Source organism: Vipera ursinii, assembly GCF_947247035.1.
Source record: "Vipera ursinii genome assembly, chromosome: 10".
NCBI lineage: Eukaryota > Metazoa > Chordata > Lepidosauria > Squamata > Viperidae > Vipera > Vipera ursinii.
The window spans coordinates 14,114,234-14,130,947 of record NC_139520.1 but is presented as its reverse complement, the minus strand read 5'-3'; the positions used below and the strand labels follow the sequence as shown (position 1 = coordinate 14,130,947).

The 16,714-nt window shown below is 40.8% G+C and overlaps 1 protein-coding gene across 2 annotated transcripts; it reads left to right on the top strand.

Moving 5' to 3' along the window:
- Positions 1-51: 51 nt before the first annotated feature.
- On the top strand, positions 52-16,050 carry WDR88 (WD repeat domain 88). 2 transcript variants are annotated; one of them, XM_083370338.1, is made up of 11 exons: positions 52-192; positions 1,913-2,023; positions 2,421-2,509; positions 3,093-3,156; positions 5,313-5,451; positions 7,044-7,173; positions 7,486-7,670; positions 9,424-9,506; positions 11,970-12,038; positions 13,492-13,584; positions 15,577-16,050. In XM_083370338.1, exons 1-11 carry the CDS (start codon positions 103-105, stop codon positions 15,712-15,714), a joined length of 1,191 nt encoding a protein of 396 aa, XP_083226464.1. In that variant the 5' UTR covers positions 52-102; the 3' UTR covers positions 15,715-16,050. The 2 variants fall into 2 exon arrangements, with proteins under 2 accessions (XP_083226464.1, XP_083226465.1); XM_083370339.1 differs by lacking the exon at positions 15,577-16,050 and adding an exon at positions 14,773-14,924.
- The last annotated feature ends 664 nt before the right edge of the window (positions 16,051-16,714 follow it).

Genomic DNA, 16,714 nt, shown 5'->3' with positions numbered 1-16,714 from the left:
AAAGGGAAGGAAAGGAAAGGAAAGAGGGGAAAGGGAAAGAAGGGAAAGGGAAGGGAAGGGAAGGGAAGGGAAGGGAAGGAAGTCTCTCCTCTCTGCTCGGAGATGCCCCTGCAGCCACCCAGGGACGACCCCCTGGACACCAGGGGCCCGGAGGAGAAGGCCTGGGAAGGGGACCAGGAGAAACTGGCCAAGGTGGGGAATCGCCACAAGCAGGAAAGGAGAGGGGAGGTGGGGGGGGTCTTTCTTTCCTCCGGGGTGGGCAATATCTGCAAGTAGGGCTCCGAGGAAAACCTCCTTCTCCAATCTAGAGCTCTGCAGCTGTGGTGGAAGTTGGGACTACAGCCCCCATATGCCCCAACCTCAATGCTTCCTCCTGACTGGAGAGAGTGGCTGTAACGCCCTGCATCTGGAGGGCCGTAGGTTGGAGAAGGCCAGGAGATTAGAGATCTCGGTCAAAGTAGGGTTTATTTCTTTATTTCTTTGGATGGGGGTTCTTTATACCTGACTCTGTGTGGCAAGCCAAGTTTAAAAAAAGAGCCATAGAACAAATACTACTGCTACTAAAGAATTCAAAACAATAAAAGCAGGAAAACCACGAAAACCATAAAACGTAACCGGCTTAATTATATTTGGAGCGAGTTTGTTGTTGTTAGTTGCGAAGTCGTGTCCGACCCATCGCGACCCTATGGACAACATTCCTCCAGGCCTTCCTGTCCTCTACCATCTTCTGGAGTCCATTTAAGCTCACGCCTACAGCTTCAGTGACTCCATCCAGCCACCTCCTTCTCTGTCGTCCCCTTCTTCTCTTGCCCTCAACCTTTCCCAGCATGAGGCTCTTCTCCAGTGAGTCCTTCCTTCTCATTAGGTGGCCAAAGTATTTGAGTTTTAGCTTCAGGATCTGGCCTTCTAAAGAGCAGACAGGGCTGATCTCCTCTAGGACTGACCGGTTTGATCGCCTTGCAGTCCAAGGGACTCGCAGGAGTCTTCTCCAGCACCATAGTTCAAAGGCCTCCATTCTTTGGCGCTCAGCCTTTCTTATGGTCCAGCTTTCACTGCCATACATTGCAACTGGGAAGACCATAGCCTTGACTATACGCGAGTTATGGGGCACTAATTTTATGGATCATTTTGCTCCCTATTCTCTCCCCCCCCCCGGGTTTGAGCTGGCTGGGTGAGCTGCAAGGAAGTGGAGTCTTAGTTTTCATATTAAGGTCCCTCCTTGTGGTGGCCCTCTTGGAGAAGAGCTCTGGTCTTAACTATGGTCCTCCTGACCTAATCGTTTCCTTTCTCCAACCACAATCCTGCAGAGACAGCCAAATTGAAAGGGGTGGGACACAGGCCAGGAGAATCGCCATGCCCCCTTAAGGAAGCACCAGGATTATTCCAAGATGGCTGGCATACTAATTCCAATTTGGTGAAAAATCAGTGTGGGTAATAATAACATCAGCATTCTCCTTAATGGATGTTTTCATCGTCAGAACTCTTTTTTTAATCATAAATGTTGGGTAAAAGGCTTAATGGTTCCAATGCTAGATCAAAATTTATTTATTATTTAGCAAACAAAGAGAGAGCGCCACCCAACTCATATATATATAGTCTCCAGCCAGCGACTTTGCTACAAGGCAGAATGGGCTAATATAGAGATTTAGGCTGGGTTGTAGTAAGCCAAAAGAGAACAAACATGTATCGTGGCTTAAGCTCAAATATAACCCCAGCTTTAAAATGTAATTGCAATCTAATACGTGTTTAGCACTCATCTGAGCTGCTTTGACCCGTGTATGGGATAGGAGTTTTCAGAAGAGAAAGTACATCTTACTAGTTCATTTTGGTCCTTGTTATCCTTTTGTGGCTAGTGCTTCCTCCAGAAAAAAAAATTACAAGATAAAAATGAGCTATCTTGGTTTATTCACAGATTCATTTCAAAATTTTAAAAGGCCATACCGATGCTGTGACTTCCTGTCATTTTTGTTTTGACGATACCAAAATTATTTCAGGCTCTTTCGATACCACAGTGAAACTTTGGGTAAGTTTATTTGAAGTGCATACAAACACAACTGCATGATCCCACGGCTCTCAAGTCTAAAACTTAATTTAATACAGGAAAACAAAGGCTACATTTTTCATGACTGAAAATCCTTGCCAGAGTTTTATAATGTCTCTAAATCATAAAGAAAAAACTGTGAATCTATAATTGAAGAACTTAATTACAGTAGACAAACCTAAACCAGGTATTGTTATAGCTTTATACCTGCCTTCTCCCTCTTCTGTTGGGCTAGTCCAATTCTTTGGGTTGGTAATCAGCTGGAAATTTTAAGAACCCCTATTTTGATATACTGGATGTGCTATTAATTAGAATTAAATTGGTAGTCTTTGTTCACTCTCAGTGTGCAATTCTGTAATCAACCTTGTCTTTATTGAAGGATATTGCCTGTTCTATTTGCGTCCACACCTTTAAGGATCAACACACTGGACCAGTTTCAGAATGTTGCCTGACTTCTGACAACCGAAGGTAATTATTGTATTGTAACTTATGCATGAGCTTTAAATGTATATTATTATTAGATATTCACCTGAATGGAACCTTGTGATAGTGTCTTGGTTAGGACAATGGGAAAAGACCAGGAAGTTTCCAAGCAGGAAAATTTAATTTTAATAGACAGTTTTTGCACAGCTTATAGTACCTTCCTTTAAAGGGAAATATTGCCAGGATGCTAAAGTTTCTCAGTCTGGCTCAGAAAAGACAGTAAAGGATCATGACCCTTGAAGAGCTTAATCAGGACTTGTTTTGTGCTGCATTTATTTGCCAGTGCTTGTGCCAAGTGCCAGTTGGAGGTGTTGTAAGATTTTAGTAAAATGCTCAAAAGCCATGTGATCTTCCTTCCTTCCTTCCTTCCTTCCTTCCTTCCTTCCTTCCTTCCTTCCTTCCTTCCTTCCTTCCTTCCTTTCCTTCCTTCCTTCCTTCCTTCCTTCACTCCCTCCTTCCTTCCTTCCTTCCTTCCTTCCTTCCTTCCTCCCTCCCTCCCTTTTATATTTAATTTCTTCAAAAGAGAGCTCCGGTTCAATTCCAGCCTGTCAATCTCTTTAATTTTTAGGTTAATAACAGCATCGTATGATAAAACCCTAAAGGCCTGGGATACGGAAACAGGAAAAATGCTTGTATGTATTGATTTTATTCTCTGCTGTTTTCAAAAGCCAACTGAAGAACTTAAAACTAGATTTCTGTTTAACCAAATGTTTATCCATACCAGCATATACCTGAATTCCTGGTAGATGAAGAAAGTGATGGATGAGAATATCTATCTTGGCCCTTGGCCAATCAGCAAATACAGCAAAGGTGGAATATCATTCTTAAATTGAATGAAATTAGCTTTTAACACAGTCTACATGGTTACATCAGCAGTGAGTGGATTCATATTTGAATGGCAAGATATACAGTACTGTATGTATACAGGCAGTCCTAGACTTTTGACAGCTTGTTTAATGACCGTTCTAAGTTAAAATGGCACTGCAAAAAGTGACTTATGACCGTTTTTCACACTTACGATGATTGTTGCATCCCCCTGATCACATGATCAAAATTCAGATGCTTAGCAACTGACTCGTATTTATGACCGTCGCAGTGTCCCCAGGGTCACGTGATGCCCTTTTGCGACCTTCTGACAAGCAAAGTCAACGGAGAAGCCAGATTCGCTTAACAACCGTGTTATTAATTTAACGAATGCAGTGATTCACTTAACAACGGTGGCAAGAAAGTTTGCAAAATGGGGCAAAATTCACTTAGCAAATGTTTCGCTTAGCAACAGAAATTTTGAGATCGGTTGTGATTGTACGTCAAAGGCTCCCTGTATATAATATTGCAACTGTTTTTTTTTTTAGTTTATCTGAGCTCACATCTCGGGCAGTCTAAGGAGCTTTGCAGGAAAAAAGAATTGGTGGAAAAAAACTTTCCCACTCAGCACATTTTCCAACTCCATTTTTCACCGACTGACTTTTTCTTTAAAGACTTTGTGAGGCAGTTTTCATTGTGCTTTTCCAGTCCGCCCTTCAAACCAATGCCAAGGGTGACTTACCATACTGAAAATAAATTCATAATTTGAATCAATTTAAGCCATATCGCTTACGAAAACGCCGTCACGGAGAGGCCAAAAGAGAAGGAGGGCAGGAATAAATAGCTGAGAGCATCAGAAGATCTGTTAAATGGATCCGAGTCTTCACTTGAGGTCAGAAACAGTCCCCAAAAGCTACATAGAGACCCTCCACCATGAAAATAAATCTTCAGTCAGATTTAAGCAATTAAAGCGGGGGGGGGGGGAAGCAATAAAAGATAGCAGATGATATTTTGGGGGGGGGATATTTGTATCAAAATTACAAGCACAGGGATGTCCCCCTGGTGTTTTTTAAAAAAACCCCAAGATGGCAGCCAATATTGCACGATTGAAACGCAATATTGGCCACCCCCTTAATTTTTTGATCCCTTTGCCCTTGCAGATGCTCTTGAGGAGCAAAAAACAGGAGAGACTTTTGATGGGGTATCCTGCAAAGTCCACCAAGGAGAAAACCTAAATAGAGATGGACTTACAACCATTCATTTAGTGATCAAAGTTACAAAGGCACTGAAAAAAGTGACAGTTACGACCTTGGCAGCATCCCCATCATCGTGGGACCGAAATTCAGATGCTTGGCAACTGGTTCATACTTATGACCGTTGCTGTGTCCCAAGGTCACGGGATCCCCTTTTGCAACCTTCTGACAAGCCAAGTCAATGAGGAAGCCAGGTTCGCGTAACAACCAAGTTACTAACTTATCACCTGCGGTGATTCGCTTAACAATGGTGGCAAGAAAGGTCGTAAAGGGGGCAAATATCTCACTTAACAACAGAAATTTGGGGGCTCAGTTGTGATCGTAAGTCGAGGACTACATGTACTGCCAGCGAATTAATCGGCTCTGCAAGTCTGCTTTTACTGCAACACAAGGGAGTAGTTAAAAAAAAAAAGGGGGGGGGAGGCTCCTTATTTTTTCCTCCAATGTCTTACTTTGACCCTAAGTGGAATTCATAATAATCTGATGATAATTAATTAATTTTCTTGAACATCATATGGCTCACGCTGCTAAAGCTAATGAGGTTAATTGCAGTGAAACCAGCAAGACAGATTACTTGCTATTCATATCGTTAGTTAAACCCTCCTGGGAAGATGCTTATTATCCACTAATTAAGGAAAATAGTTGCAGCTGGATCAATATTTTAAAACAACGAGTCCTGGATATCCTTCATTATAAAAGATATTTGGTGTCTTTTTTTCTCCTTTCTGTAGTGGTCTCTGGGGCAGGATGGCTTGATAACTACGTGCCATCTTTCTCACGATGGCAAATACGTCGTCTCCGGCTCCGATTTGGAGAATGCGTTATTTGTCTGCAACGTTGAAGATGGTGAACAGGTGGCCTTCATCAGAGGTAGAGTTTCTGAACTTTGGGTTGAGGTCCCTTCTGGTAAAAGGTGAAGTCAGTAGCACCCCACATTCGGGTGGAGTGAGGTCTTAATTGGCAAGATGACATGTTCAGAAGAAGCAGGGGTTTGCTTACATTCAACTTTTGGTCCATCGTCTTGAAGACGTTGGCCTTCAATCCCATAAACCCCACTAGAGGAAGTATAACTGAGGTTGTGGTAGAATGGTTGTGTGAATTGGGTATGTCTAGTCTAGTGGGACACGGTGGCTCAGAGGGTTAGGATGCTGAGCTTGTCGATCAGAAGGTCAGCAGTTTGGCGGGTCGAATCCCGAGTGCCGCGTAGCAGAGTGAGCGCCTGTTACTCGTCCCAGCTTCTGCCAACCTAGCAGTTCGAAAGCACGTAAAAATGCAAGTAGAAAAATAGGGACCACTACAGTGGGAAGGTAACAGCGTTCCGTGCGCCTTTGGTGTCTAGTCATGCCGGCCACATGACCACGGAGACGTCCTCAGACAAAACACTGGCTCTTTGGCTTTGAAATGGAGATGAGCACCGGCCCCTAGAGTCGGAAACGACTAGCACGCATGTACGGGGGAACCTTTACCTTTACCTTTAGTCTAGTGAAAAGAAGCACTAGAGCTGACATGATAGCAGTGTTCCAATATTTGAGGGGTTGCTACATAGAAAGGGGGGGTGTCAAGAGGGCAGGACAAGAAGCAACGGATGGAAACCAAACAAGGAGAGAACCTAGAACTAAGGAATAATTAATCAGTGAAACAACTTGCCTCCAGAAGCTGTGGAAGCTCCAACACTGGAAGTTTTTAAGATGAGATTGGACAAACCACTTTTCTGAAATTTATTTATTTATTTAGCGTATGGCTGGTCACACACAGAATCAAAAGCACTTCATATTTACAAGTTAGAACAGTTAAAACAATTTTTTTAAAAAAAGAAGCAATTATAAAACCTAAGAGGAAAACAGAAATAACATTTCAGAGTTTAATGTCGAGTTTGGAGATCCAGTCAGTAGCTGCCGTTGTTACGCAGAGGAAGTCCTTAAAATCTCCTGGGTATCTTCTATTAGTGCATTCCCTCACTATATGTTGGATAGTCTGTCGGGGAGCCCCGCAATCACATTGTGCTGAAGGTGTCTTTCCCCATTTATACAGAGAATCGGCACACACCCCATGAGCCGTTCTAATTCTATTGTATGTCACCCATATGTGTCGGGGTAGATTAAATCCTGGAGGTATACTATTAGCATTAATATGCTCAGAAATATCTTGGGAGGTATAGCTACTCCATGCTTCCATCCACTTTTTTTTTTAATCCCATTTATATCCCGCCCTTCTCCGAAGACTCAGGGCGGCTTACAATCTAAGCACAAGTCAATGCTTTTGTATTTCTGAAATGGTATAGGGTTTCCTGATGGAGCAGGGGGTTGGACTAGAAGACTTCCAAGGTCCCTTCCAACTCTGTTATTCTGTTATAATGGCCCAGACTTTGATTACCGCAGTATCTGTAGGATGGGAGGGGCAACCTTTGGGGGCTTAGAAGTCAAAGCAGGTGCCATTTGATACTTGCAGATTCTTCCTTTCAGATTATCACAGAAGTACAATTCAAAGCTGCCGGTTTGATCCTGTCAACCAGAGAATAGCTACGGTGTCATCTGACATGTCTATCAAATTCTGGGATATCATTGCAAGGGCTACCACAGTCACCATTGAACGGTAAGAAACCATCCTAGTATGATTTTATTATGAATTTGTTGGATTTAGCTAATATATAGCATATCATATATTGGCAATGATTATCTGCTTGCCAGTTGACCGGCTTCCATAAAATTCGAAACGGGCCCTGGATAATGCAAGATTGGCCTGTTGCCCACTTTATTCTAAACGTGGCTGTTGCACAAAAGAGAAGAACTCAGAAGATCATTAATTGGTTCATTAATCTTCCCTGCAATTACACACCGATAGCCCTCTTGTCCTTTAGATAACCACATCTCAGCCTGTTAATGTGAAATGTCACGTTTCTTTCAGGGCACACAACAACGCCATTGCGGATTGCTGCTTCTCCTTGGACGGTCATTATCTGTGCACAGCAGGGTGGGACGAAAATATCAAGTTATGGGATGTCCGTACGGGAGAATTCCGTTCTCATGGGCCTATTACTTTGGAACAAGGTCATATCGGCATTGTTGGCTGCTGTGATGTTAGCAAAGATGGTGAGTTATGCAGGATGAATGTTCTTAGCATCCACAGAGAGAGAAAAGCTTATTTCATGTGTTCTCCCCGATTCACGTTTAAACAGCTTTCTCAGAGCGATTAAATTACTGCTCCTATAATTTGAACTAAATTGAATTTGCATTGCCCTTTAATTAGCCTTATAAAACACTCTATAATTGATACAGTTATTATGATGTACTGTTTCCTTCTGGTCCTGGGAATAAAATATTGTCCATCCAAAAAGTATAGAATGGGAAAAACTGTGCTCAAATCACGATTTAGTCATTCGGTCTACCTCTCAAGTCTCTTGTGGAAATAAAGTGGAATAAAGTATCTTCACAGAAGGATTTTTATTAAGAACATCTGTTTTCCCCCCCATTTAGGTCAATAGTTTCTCCATCTTCTGGCTTATAAAAATATCTTTGAAGTGACCTCCGTTTCCAGTGATTATCTCCAGGCAATATTTCTTAGCAGCGTTACCTAACTGACCAAGCCATATAATAATCTGAATAAAAGCTATTATGATTCTCTCTCTCTCTCTCTCTCTCTCTCTCTCTCCTATCATCAATCTCTTTTATTTCTTTTATCCATCTATCAACATTTCTCTCTCTCCCTCCCCCCGTCCCCCCTCCTCATCCCCATCTATCTATCTGAATTTTTACATGGGCATAAATAATTTCCAGGATTAATCTAAAATCATATTGAGTCTTCTTTAGAGAAGACTCATGAAGTGACCACGGATAGCCAAGAAAATAAACCAATGAATCATCTAACAAATATATCCAGAGTTCTCACACAAATGACCAGACTAAATTATCATACTTTGCACACATTATGTAAAGACATTAAGTTCTCTGAGAAAGATGGAAAGAAAGAGGAAAACCAGAAACTAAGTGTATTGATTGATTACAATGGAGATAGGTTGAAAAACCTGAGGGAGCAGGTTGGGGATAGATCATTCTGGAGTAAATGTATTTTATGTGGTTACTAGGAGTCGACACTGATTCAACGGCACAGAAATCAGTCAGTCAGTCAATCAAAATCAATCAATCAGACTTCTTGTGACCTAAAGATATTCATTTATATCACTAGCTGGTAGTGGATGAAGTATTGTTCCACCAGAATCTGAATTCATTTTCCTATTTAAGTTAGACATTTGTGTCTACTTTGTATTTCTTATATTTATTTATTTAATTGGATTTGTATACCGTCCTTTCCCGAAGGACTCAGGGCAGTTTACAGGGAATTAAAACAAGAAATACAAAAATTAAAAACAATTAAAAAGATTATAATAGTCCCTGAGAGAATAAATACCCCAATTAAAATTAAAATTAAAATTCTCAGCCTGGGCCAGAGAGCTCGAACTCAGTTCCTATTCCTTTATTTCCTTTATTTCTATTGCCTGCTAAGTTATTATTAATACTACTGCTACAGTTTATCATATGAAAGTTTATTCACGTGCCAGTCCCATAATATTTCATGTTTATAATGTTCAGGATCAACAGAGCTGGGTTTCGTCTTGTTTTTCCTCCCAAAAATATTTAGACAAACTCAGAATTTCTGCTTGCTTTAAAAGCATTCATTGTCCTTTTTGGGGGGGGGGGGCGGGACTCAGAAAATATGTTGAAAGGTGACTAAATATCCTTAGTGCATCATCCGAATTTGATTTCAGAGTTTTTGCAGGACACCTTTGGCTCTTTAACAATAACCATAGAAGGCCGTCACATGTAGCATTATTGTGTTCTGCTTCAGCCTCGTGTGTGGTATCCGGAGGTTATGACAAAACCATCAGTGTGTGGGACATAGAAGAAGCATACAAAAAGATATCCTTGAAGGTACTGAAACAGCTTTCATTTTATCAAATGGGGATTCAAATGGCTTCAGTACAAGTAGCGCCCCAACATACGACCACAATCAACCCCAAAATGTCCATTGCTAAGCAAGACTGTTGTTAAGCAAGCCTTGCTCCATTTTACGACCCATCTCGCCCCAGTTGTTCAACGAATCACTCCAGTTACTAAGAGAATTGTGCGGTTGTTAAACAAATCTGGCGTGCCCCATTGATTTCGGTTGTCAGAAGCTGGCTGGGACGGTTACCAACGGTGATCAGAGTGCAACTGTCCTAAGTGCCTGTCGGTTGCCAAGCGCCCGAATTTTGATCATGTGACCACAGGGACGCTCCAGTGCTTGTCAGCGAGAAAACTGGTCCTAAGTCCCTTTTTAAAGTGTAACTTTGCACCGTCACTAAACGAAGGGTTGTAAGTCAAGGACTGCCTGCACTCACATTTTTAAGAAGAGATTGGACAGCCGTTTGTCCAGAATGATAAAGGGTCACTTGCTTGTGCAAGGGGTTGAACTAGAGGGATTCCAAGGTCCCTTTCAGCTCTGTTCTTCAGTTTTTATATGGTAAAATATACGTTGGATGCCTCCTTAACAGAGGTTATTTGAATGTCCCAATGACAATATAAGTTGGAATATATATCATATGTGTGTTTGTGTGTGTGTATGTGGCTATATGCAAATTTTTGTCAAGTTTATGCAGTGTATATTGGAGGTGGTTACACTTTGAGAGCTATATGCAATGAAATCTCATTTTAGTGTATGCTGATTAGTGTACATTTAAAATGACAATAAAGTATTCTATTCTATTCTATTCTATTCTATTCTATTCTATTCTATTCTATTCTATTCTATTCTATTCTATTCGTTTCTAACCTGTCCCTCTATTCTATTCTATTCTATTCTATTCTATTCTATTCTATTCTATTCTATTCTATTCTATTCTATTCTATTCTATTCTATTCTATTCTATTCTATTCTATTCTATTCTATTCTATTCTAATTTCCATAATTCTATTCTATTCTATTCTATTCTATTCTATTCTATTCTATTCTATTCTATTCTATGCGTTACTTTTTCCATCACCTTTTTGCTCAGCATTCATAGTTGCTCAGCATGCTTCAGAAGCGTCCCACCTTTGCCATGTTCTTAGCACCAGCCCCTGCTCAGTCATTTGTGAAAGCAAAATAGCAATTGAATTGTGGTTGCTAAGCAACTGAAACATTATTCTTTGGGTGATTCATGATCAACCGTTGTAATTATTTCAGCCATAGCCCGTGACACTCTTGAGATTGGAATCTGTTAAACTCAAAGAAGCCAGAATGTTTGTATAAACCAGAGTGGAACAACTGAAATTCTCAAATGATTATATTCATTTTACTGGTACTACGGTAGATGAGAACTTAATAAAAGGAGGCACTGCCTTCTTTGTGCATTGCTGCTATACATTAGAAAGGTATAATAGATGATAGAATAATATACGTAATGTCTATAAGAGTGTAAACTATGAAAGACGATAAGAGTTCGTATCCATCCATTTTTTTGGCTGTTAAAGTCATATGTGAAGCTCTGAATGTACAAATAAATAAAAATAAGAATAACAAAATCAAAATGAGTGCTTGGAAAGGGAGACAATATATTTACTTTGAATAAAGCAGAAACTTTTACGGCACATTGTAAGGATTTTGGAACAGGAAGTAAGCAAGAAGCATCGTCAAGGGACAGTTTGAGATACTATTTAAGAGCACCATGCTAGAAACTGGGAGAGTGTGTTTTAGTGCTGCTTTAGGCACAAAGCCAGCTGGGTGACCTTGGGCCAATCACTCTCTCTCAGCCCTAGGGAAGGAGGCAATGGCAAACATCTTCTGAAAATGTTGCCAAGAAAATTGCAAGCAGTCACCAGGAATCAAGACTCGCTTGGAGGTCTAAAACAACTACCACCACCATCTCGTCCGGCATTTCTCAAAACTGGCAGCCTGAAGATGTGCGGACTTCAAGTCCCAGAATTCCCCAGCCAGCATTCCCCACAGCTGGCTGGGGAATTCTGGGACTTGAAGTCTGCACATCTTCAGGCTGCCAAAGTTGAGAAACAGTGATCTAGCCCAATCTTCTTCAGTGATCAGGGAAATCATTTGAACCCTCAGTGAGAATTTCCTTCTGGGCAACGCTTCCTCTTTCCATCTATCCCACCAATCTAAGGTTTCTTTTTAATCTAAATTATATCAGTTGTCAGAAGTAGTTGTCAACGAATTGCATATGCTTTCACAATGGAAAAGGCTCTTCAGAGTATTGGAATGAAACAGAAATGGAACCCACCAGGGTAAATCTTCAGCCTGCTTCTCCAAATTACCTTGGATGTTACTTTTTTTTCCTCTTCTAGGTAGCCTTAGGAGCATAGCTAAAAATCTAGCTAAGGATGTGCTTTATGTCTTACCGCTGATAAATTGTGTTTCTGCAGGGTCATGCTGATTGGGTGACAGATGTGGCCATTAGCAAAGACAAGAAGCTTGTTGTTTCTTCTTCAAAGGTATTATCCAAAGTTGTCAGAGAATGAATGCCCTGAAATTTTTCAACTTTCACCTTAGGACATTATCTCTGCGATGATGAATCAGCGTTGCAAAATTATCTTTTAACCAGAAAATTCTCAAAACTCTTTACCAAACCAAATAAACAAATCAACAAAAACAAAACAAAAAACAAAAAACGGAGGAAGTAAAAATAATTCACACCAGCCTGTAGAAGCAGCTACAGATAGATTGAGAAAGCAGGAGATTAATTCTTCAATTTTTTAAAAATTTTTTTTTGCTTTTTCGGGTTTTCAGATTGTTTCTGGTGACCTCCAGGGCTGCCTCAAAAGCTGCAGGGATGGAGGAATCAGCAAACCGACGATAATTTTTCAATGTTTTCTTTTATAAAGTATAAAGAAAAATGAAAACAATGGGGAAGGAAAATGAGAAGAGGAAAAAGTGTAAAGGAAAAGGTGGGGGGGGGGAAGGAAAGCATCAACGTCCAACTCTTTTTAGTGCAGTAGATTAAGGCAATAACATGCAGCCTCATCTTTTTTACTTTTATATAGTAATAGATGCTAGCCATTTCTATAAAAGCAAACCCGTCAACTCAGACACAGTGCCATTCCGAAGCAAACTCCCAAGGTGGCTGAAAATGTGGAAGCATAGAAAAGCTAGACAGTTTTTTTTTTACGTTAACAAAACTCAGCATAATTTTAGAAAGCAAAGTGGATAAAATACATATCAATTAAAACCAAATTAGATACAAGTAGTGCTTGACTGAAACCAGGGGCAGGTAGGCAACCTTGGCTCTTTTATGACTCGTGGACTTCAACTCCCAGAAGTCCACGAGTCATAAAAGAGCCAAGGTTGCCTACCCCTGAAATTTGTTTAGGGACCGTTTGAAGTTACAGCGGCACTGAAAAAGGAGATTTACGACAAGTCCCTGCACTTATGACCACTGCAGCATCCCCATGATGACATGATCAAAATTTGGGTGCTGGGCAACCAGCATGCATTTACAAAGGTTGCAGGGTCCCAGGATCATGTGATTGCTATTTGCAACCTTCCCAGCTGGATTCCGACAAGGAAAGTCAATGGGGGAAGCCAAATTTACTTAACCACCAGCTGAATTCACTTAACTGCAGTGTTTCGCTTAACAACCATGGACAAAAGGTTGCGCAACTCATTTAACAACCACCTTGCTTAGCCACGGAAATTCTGGTCCCAACTATCATCGTAACTCAAGGACTACTTTATTGTCTATTCATTGGAAGGACAACTGTATGTTGAGATAACTCAAAACAGATTGGCAGGTCTTCTTAGTCAGTTAATTTATTAGGTTACTAAAAAATCCTTGCAACCAAGGAAACCGCAGAAAACCATGGAGTATTGTAGTCAACTCAAAGACCAAGCCTTGTCTGGAAGAACTGCAATTCTGTTCACTGATACAAAATTCTCCTCATATTATAGGACCAGACTGTGAGATTATGGGATATTAAAAATGCCAATGAAATCCCCATGGTGATTCAAGCTGTGAAAACGAGAGGTTCCAAGATTTCCAAGGTCAGCATATTTAATAGAAGTGGCAGATTTTCAGAATAGAATAGAATAGAATAGAATAGAATAGAATAGAATAGAATAGAATAGAATAGAATAGAATAGAATAGAATAGAATAGAATAGGAAGGGACCTTGGAGGTCTTCTAGTCCAGCCCCCTGCTAAAGCAGGAGAACCTATACTATTTCAGACAAATGGTTGTCCAGTTTCTTCTTAAAAACTTCCAGTTTTGGAGCATTCACAACTTCCAGAGGCAGATTGTTCCACTAATTAATTGTTCCAACAGTCAAGAAATTTGTAATCATGAGAGAACAAGAGAAGGCAGTAGAAAGACGAGAAGGATAATAATAATACAACCCTACTACAATGGGTAAATATCCTTAGACATAAGACAGTGCTGTGGGAATTAGGTGTTCAACAGAGTCATGGCACAAGGGGAAAAAAACTGTCTTTGTGTAGTTGTTTTGGCATGCAGTGCCCTATAGTGGCATCGTGGAGGCGGGGAGTTGAAACAGTTTATGTCCAGGATGTGAGCAGTCTGTAGATATTTTCTCAGCCCTCAGTGGAAGGTAGGCTGGTTACAACTGTTTTATTTCTGCAGTCCTAACTATCCTTTTTAAGTCTGAACCTGTACTAAACAACAACAACACTGCCTTGAAAAATGTGATTTCCAGTTTATCTGAATTGGCCAGCCTAGATTTCAGGACCCTTTTGAGTTCAGAGAGGATCATTCTGAATGCTGGGTGTTGTGAAGCATACAAATAGGCAAACATGTGTTTTTATTAAAATTTAATGCATTCTTCCTTCAAGATTACTCAGTCGAAATGCAGGAGATACACATATTATAAATAAATGCTGCGGGTTATGCGGCCGCACTCCTGGGCCCACTTATTTAGGAATTAGCCAGATTGCCCTAGTGTGATTTATTCTGAATATAGACTGCAATCTGCATGAATATTAATTTCAAAATTAGCTCCCACTGTCATTATTGAGATTTTCACAATGCTCTATTTGTGTTGGTTGGTTTGAGGTCAGTTGTTATATTTGTTATTTATTGTTTTTGTTATGGGTTTTTTTAACCTTGTTTTTATTTGTTGTTAACTCCCTAGGGGTCATTTGTTTGAGATGGGTACCTGCATAAATTGAATATATACATAAATAAGTTACTAATTTGATTTTCTAATTATTTATTAGCTCGTTCTATCTAGTTATTCGTCTCATCATGCCGACTCTTGGCAGTACATACAGAATTAGAGCCAAACAACATGGGGACAAACCCACCTTACAACAATGGCCTCACCTAACCACTAGACTCTCCTGCCCCAAGGAACATCCAGAACTTGAAGAACCTTACAAACCGCTAGCACAGATAAGGGTCTGGTGCTCCAGAGGGCAGGTGATGGACAGAAAAAACACACCTCCTGGGTCCTGCCATGTAGTCCTTTTTAATAGAGGAGGCCCACAAAATGCACCTTGTGTTTGATCTAGTGCAGGAGTGTCGAACTGCCAGCCGCCGGATGCGTCCTGGCGAAACCGCGCCTACCCCATTGCCGGCAATGGGGAAAAAGTCACGGTACGTCGTGACACAACACGTGACGTTGCGAGTTTGACACCCCTGATCTAGTGGGAAGAGCAGAAAGAACTAGACAGAGGTGGTGACCTAAGTTCCTCTGACAGGTGGTGTTGAAGTCATGTCACCCATTTCAAGCTGACATGAATTGATGTCATCTGAGTGACATAGTGAGCCCCTTATAGAGAGCAAAAACGAGCTACAGGCAGCCTTTCCGATATTATTAGAGTCTTCATTTCATCATCTCTAGTCTAGAAAGAGCACTGAGAAATAGTGAGTGTTGGCTTTTAACTAACTGCATGTAGAAGATGGCCAGATGTTGGCCAATTTTTGGCATGGAAGAGTGGTCAGTTTCAGAAATAGACTCAGTATCAAATGCCTATGACAGTTGAATTTCTGATATATCCTCTTTTAACACCAACATCCAGTGTGAAGCATGTCAGAAATCTTTTCTGATCTTCCGGAGCCAAGAAGACACCATAGAAACCCGGTGCGTATTCTGCCGACTAGCATCTCCCAGCCAAGTGGTTTTACCGCTGCCACCTGCTTTGCCTCCAGATCTCTAACGGGTTCAGCGGCGAGCTGATTTTAAAACATTTGTGAACATTGCAATCTTCCCCCCGCCCCCCGTAACGTTGTGTGGCTATGTAACCTAACTATGTAACCTTAAACGAATAAAATAAAATAAAATAAAATAAAAATCTCCACCCCCAAATTTACCTTCTGCCTAATTTCTGTGGCGAGATGAAATAAATGACATAAATAGAATCGTTGAAAGGATTCATTTCATTCTGCTAATATGCTGATAAAGTTAGTCCTTGATGTACGGCCACAGTTGAGCCCAAAATTTCTGTTGTTAAGTGAGACAGTGGTTAAGTGAGTTTTGTCTCATTTTAGCGACCTTTCTTGCCACAACTGTTAAGTTAGTAACACGATTGGCATGTGGCTTCCCCATTAACTTTGCAGAAGTTTGCAAAAGGTGATCACATGACCCTGGAACACTGCAACTGTCATAGATGCATGCCAGTTGCCAAGCCTCTGGATTTTGATCATGTGATCATGGAGATGCTGCAACAGTCGTAGGTGTGGGAAATGGTCATAAGTCACTTTTTTCAGAGCCGTTGTAACTTCAAAGGGTCATTAAGTGAATGATTATAAACCGAGGACTATTTGTATTCCCAAATGTGTTGGCTGCCATGGTTCCGACAGATGAAACTCTTCAAAGAACTTCCAGGCATTGTTTACCTTAAAGTATCTTTATTTAGAGAAGCATGGCATCGGCACTAACATAATCGAAGCCAAAAACTAGATTCTCCTCCCCTGAGCACATAGTATCAAAGCACAATTCCCTCCTCCAACTAACAGTCATAAATCACATTCTCCAATTAGTTTGAAATGCAGGCTTCCCCTCCAATTCTCCAGCTGCCAATTCTTATCATCTCTTATTTCAATAACCTTGGTTCTCACACTAGGTTCAGCATTGTTATGTCTAGCTAAACTCTCATGCACATTCCTCCCCCCAGCATCATCTAACGCTAACTCTAACTCTAAAAGTAAAACATAAGA

Coding starts and splice junctions, on each gene's coding strand:
- WDR88 (XM_083370338.1), top strand. CDS start 103: ATGCCCCTGCAGCCACCCAGGGACGACCCCCTGGACACCAGGGGCCCG. Junction 7,174..7,485: donor ACCACAGTCACCATTGAACG/GTAAGAAACCAT, acceptor CGTTTCTTTCAG/GGCACACAACAACGCCATTG. Junction 7,671..9,423: donor CTGTGATGTTAGCAAAGATG/GTGAGTTATGCA, acceptor GTTCTGCTTCAG/CCTCGTGTGTGGTATCCGGA.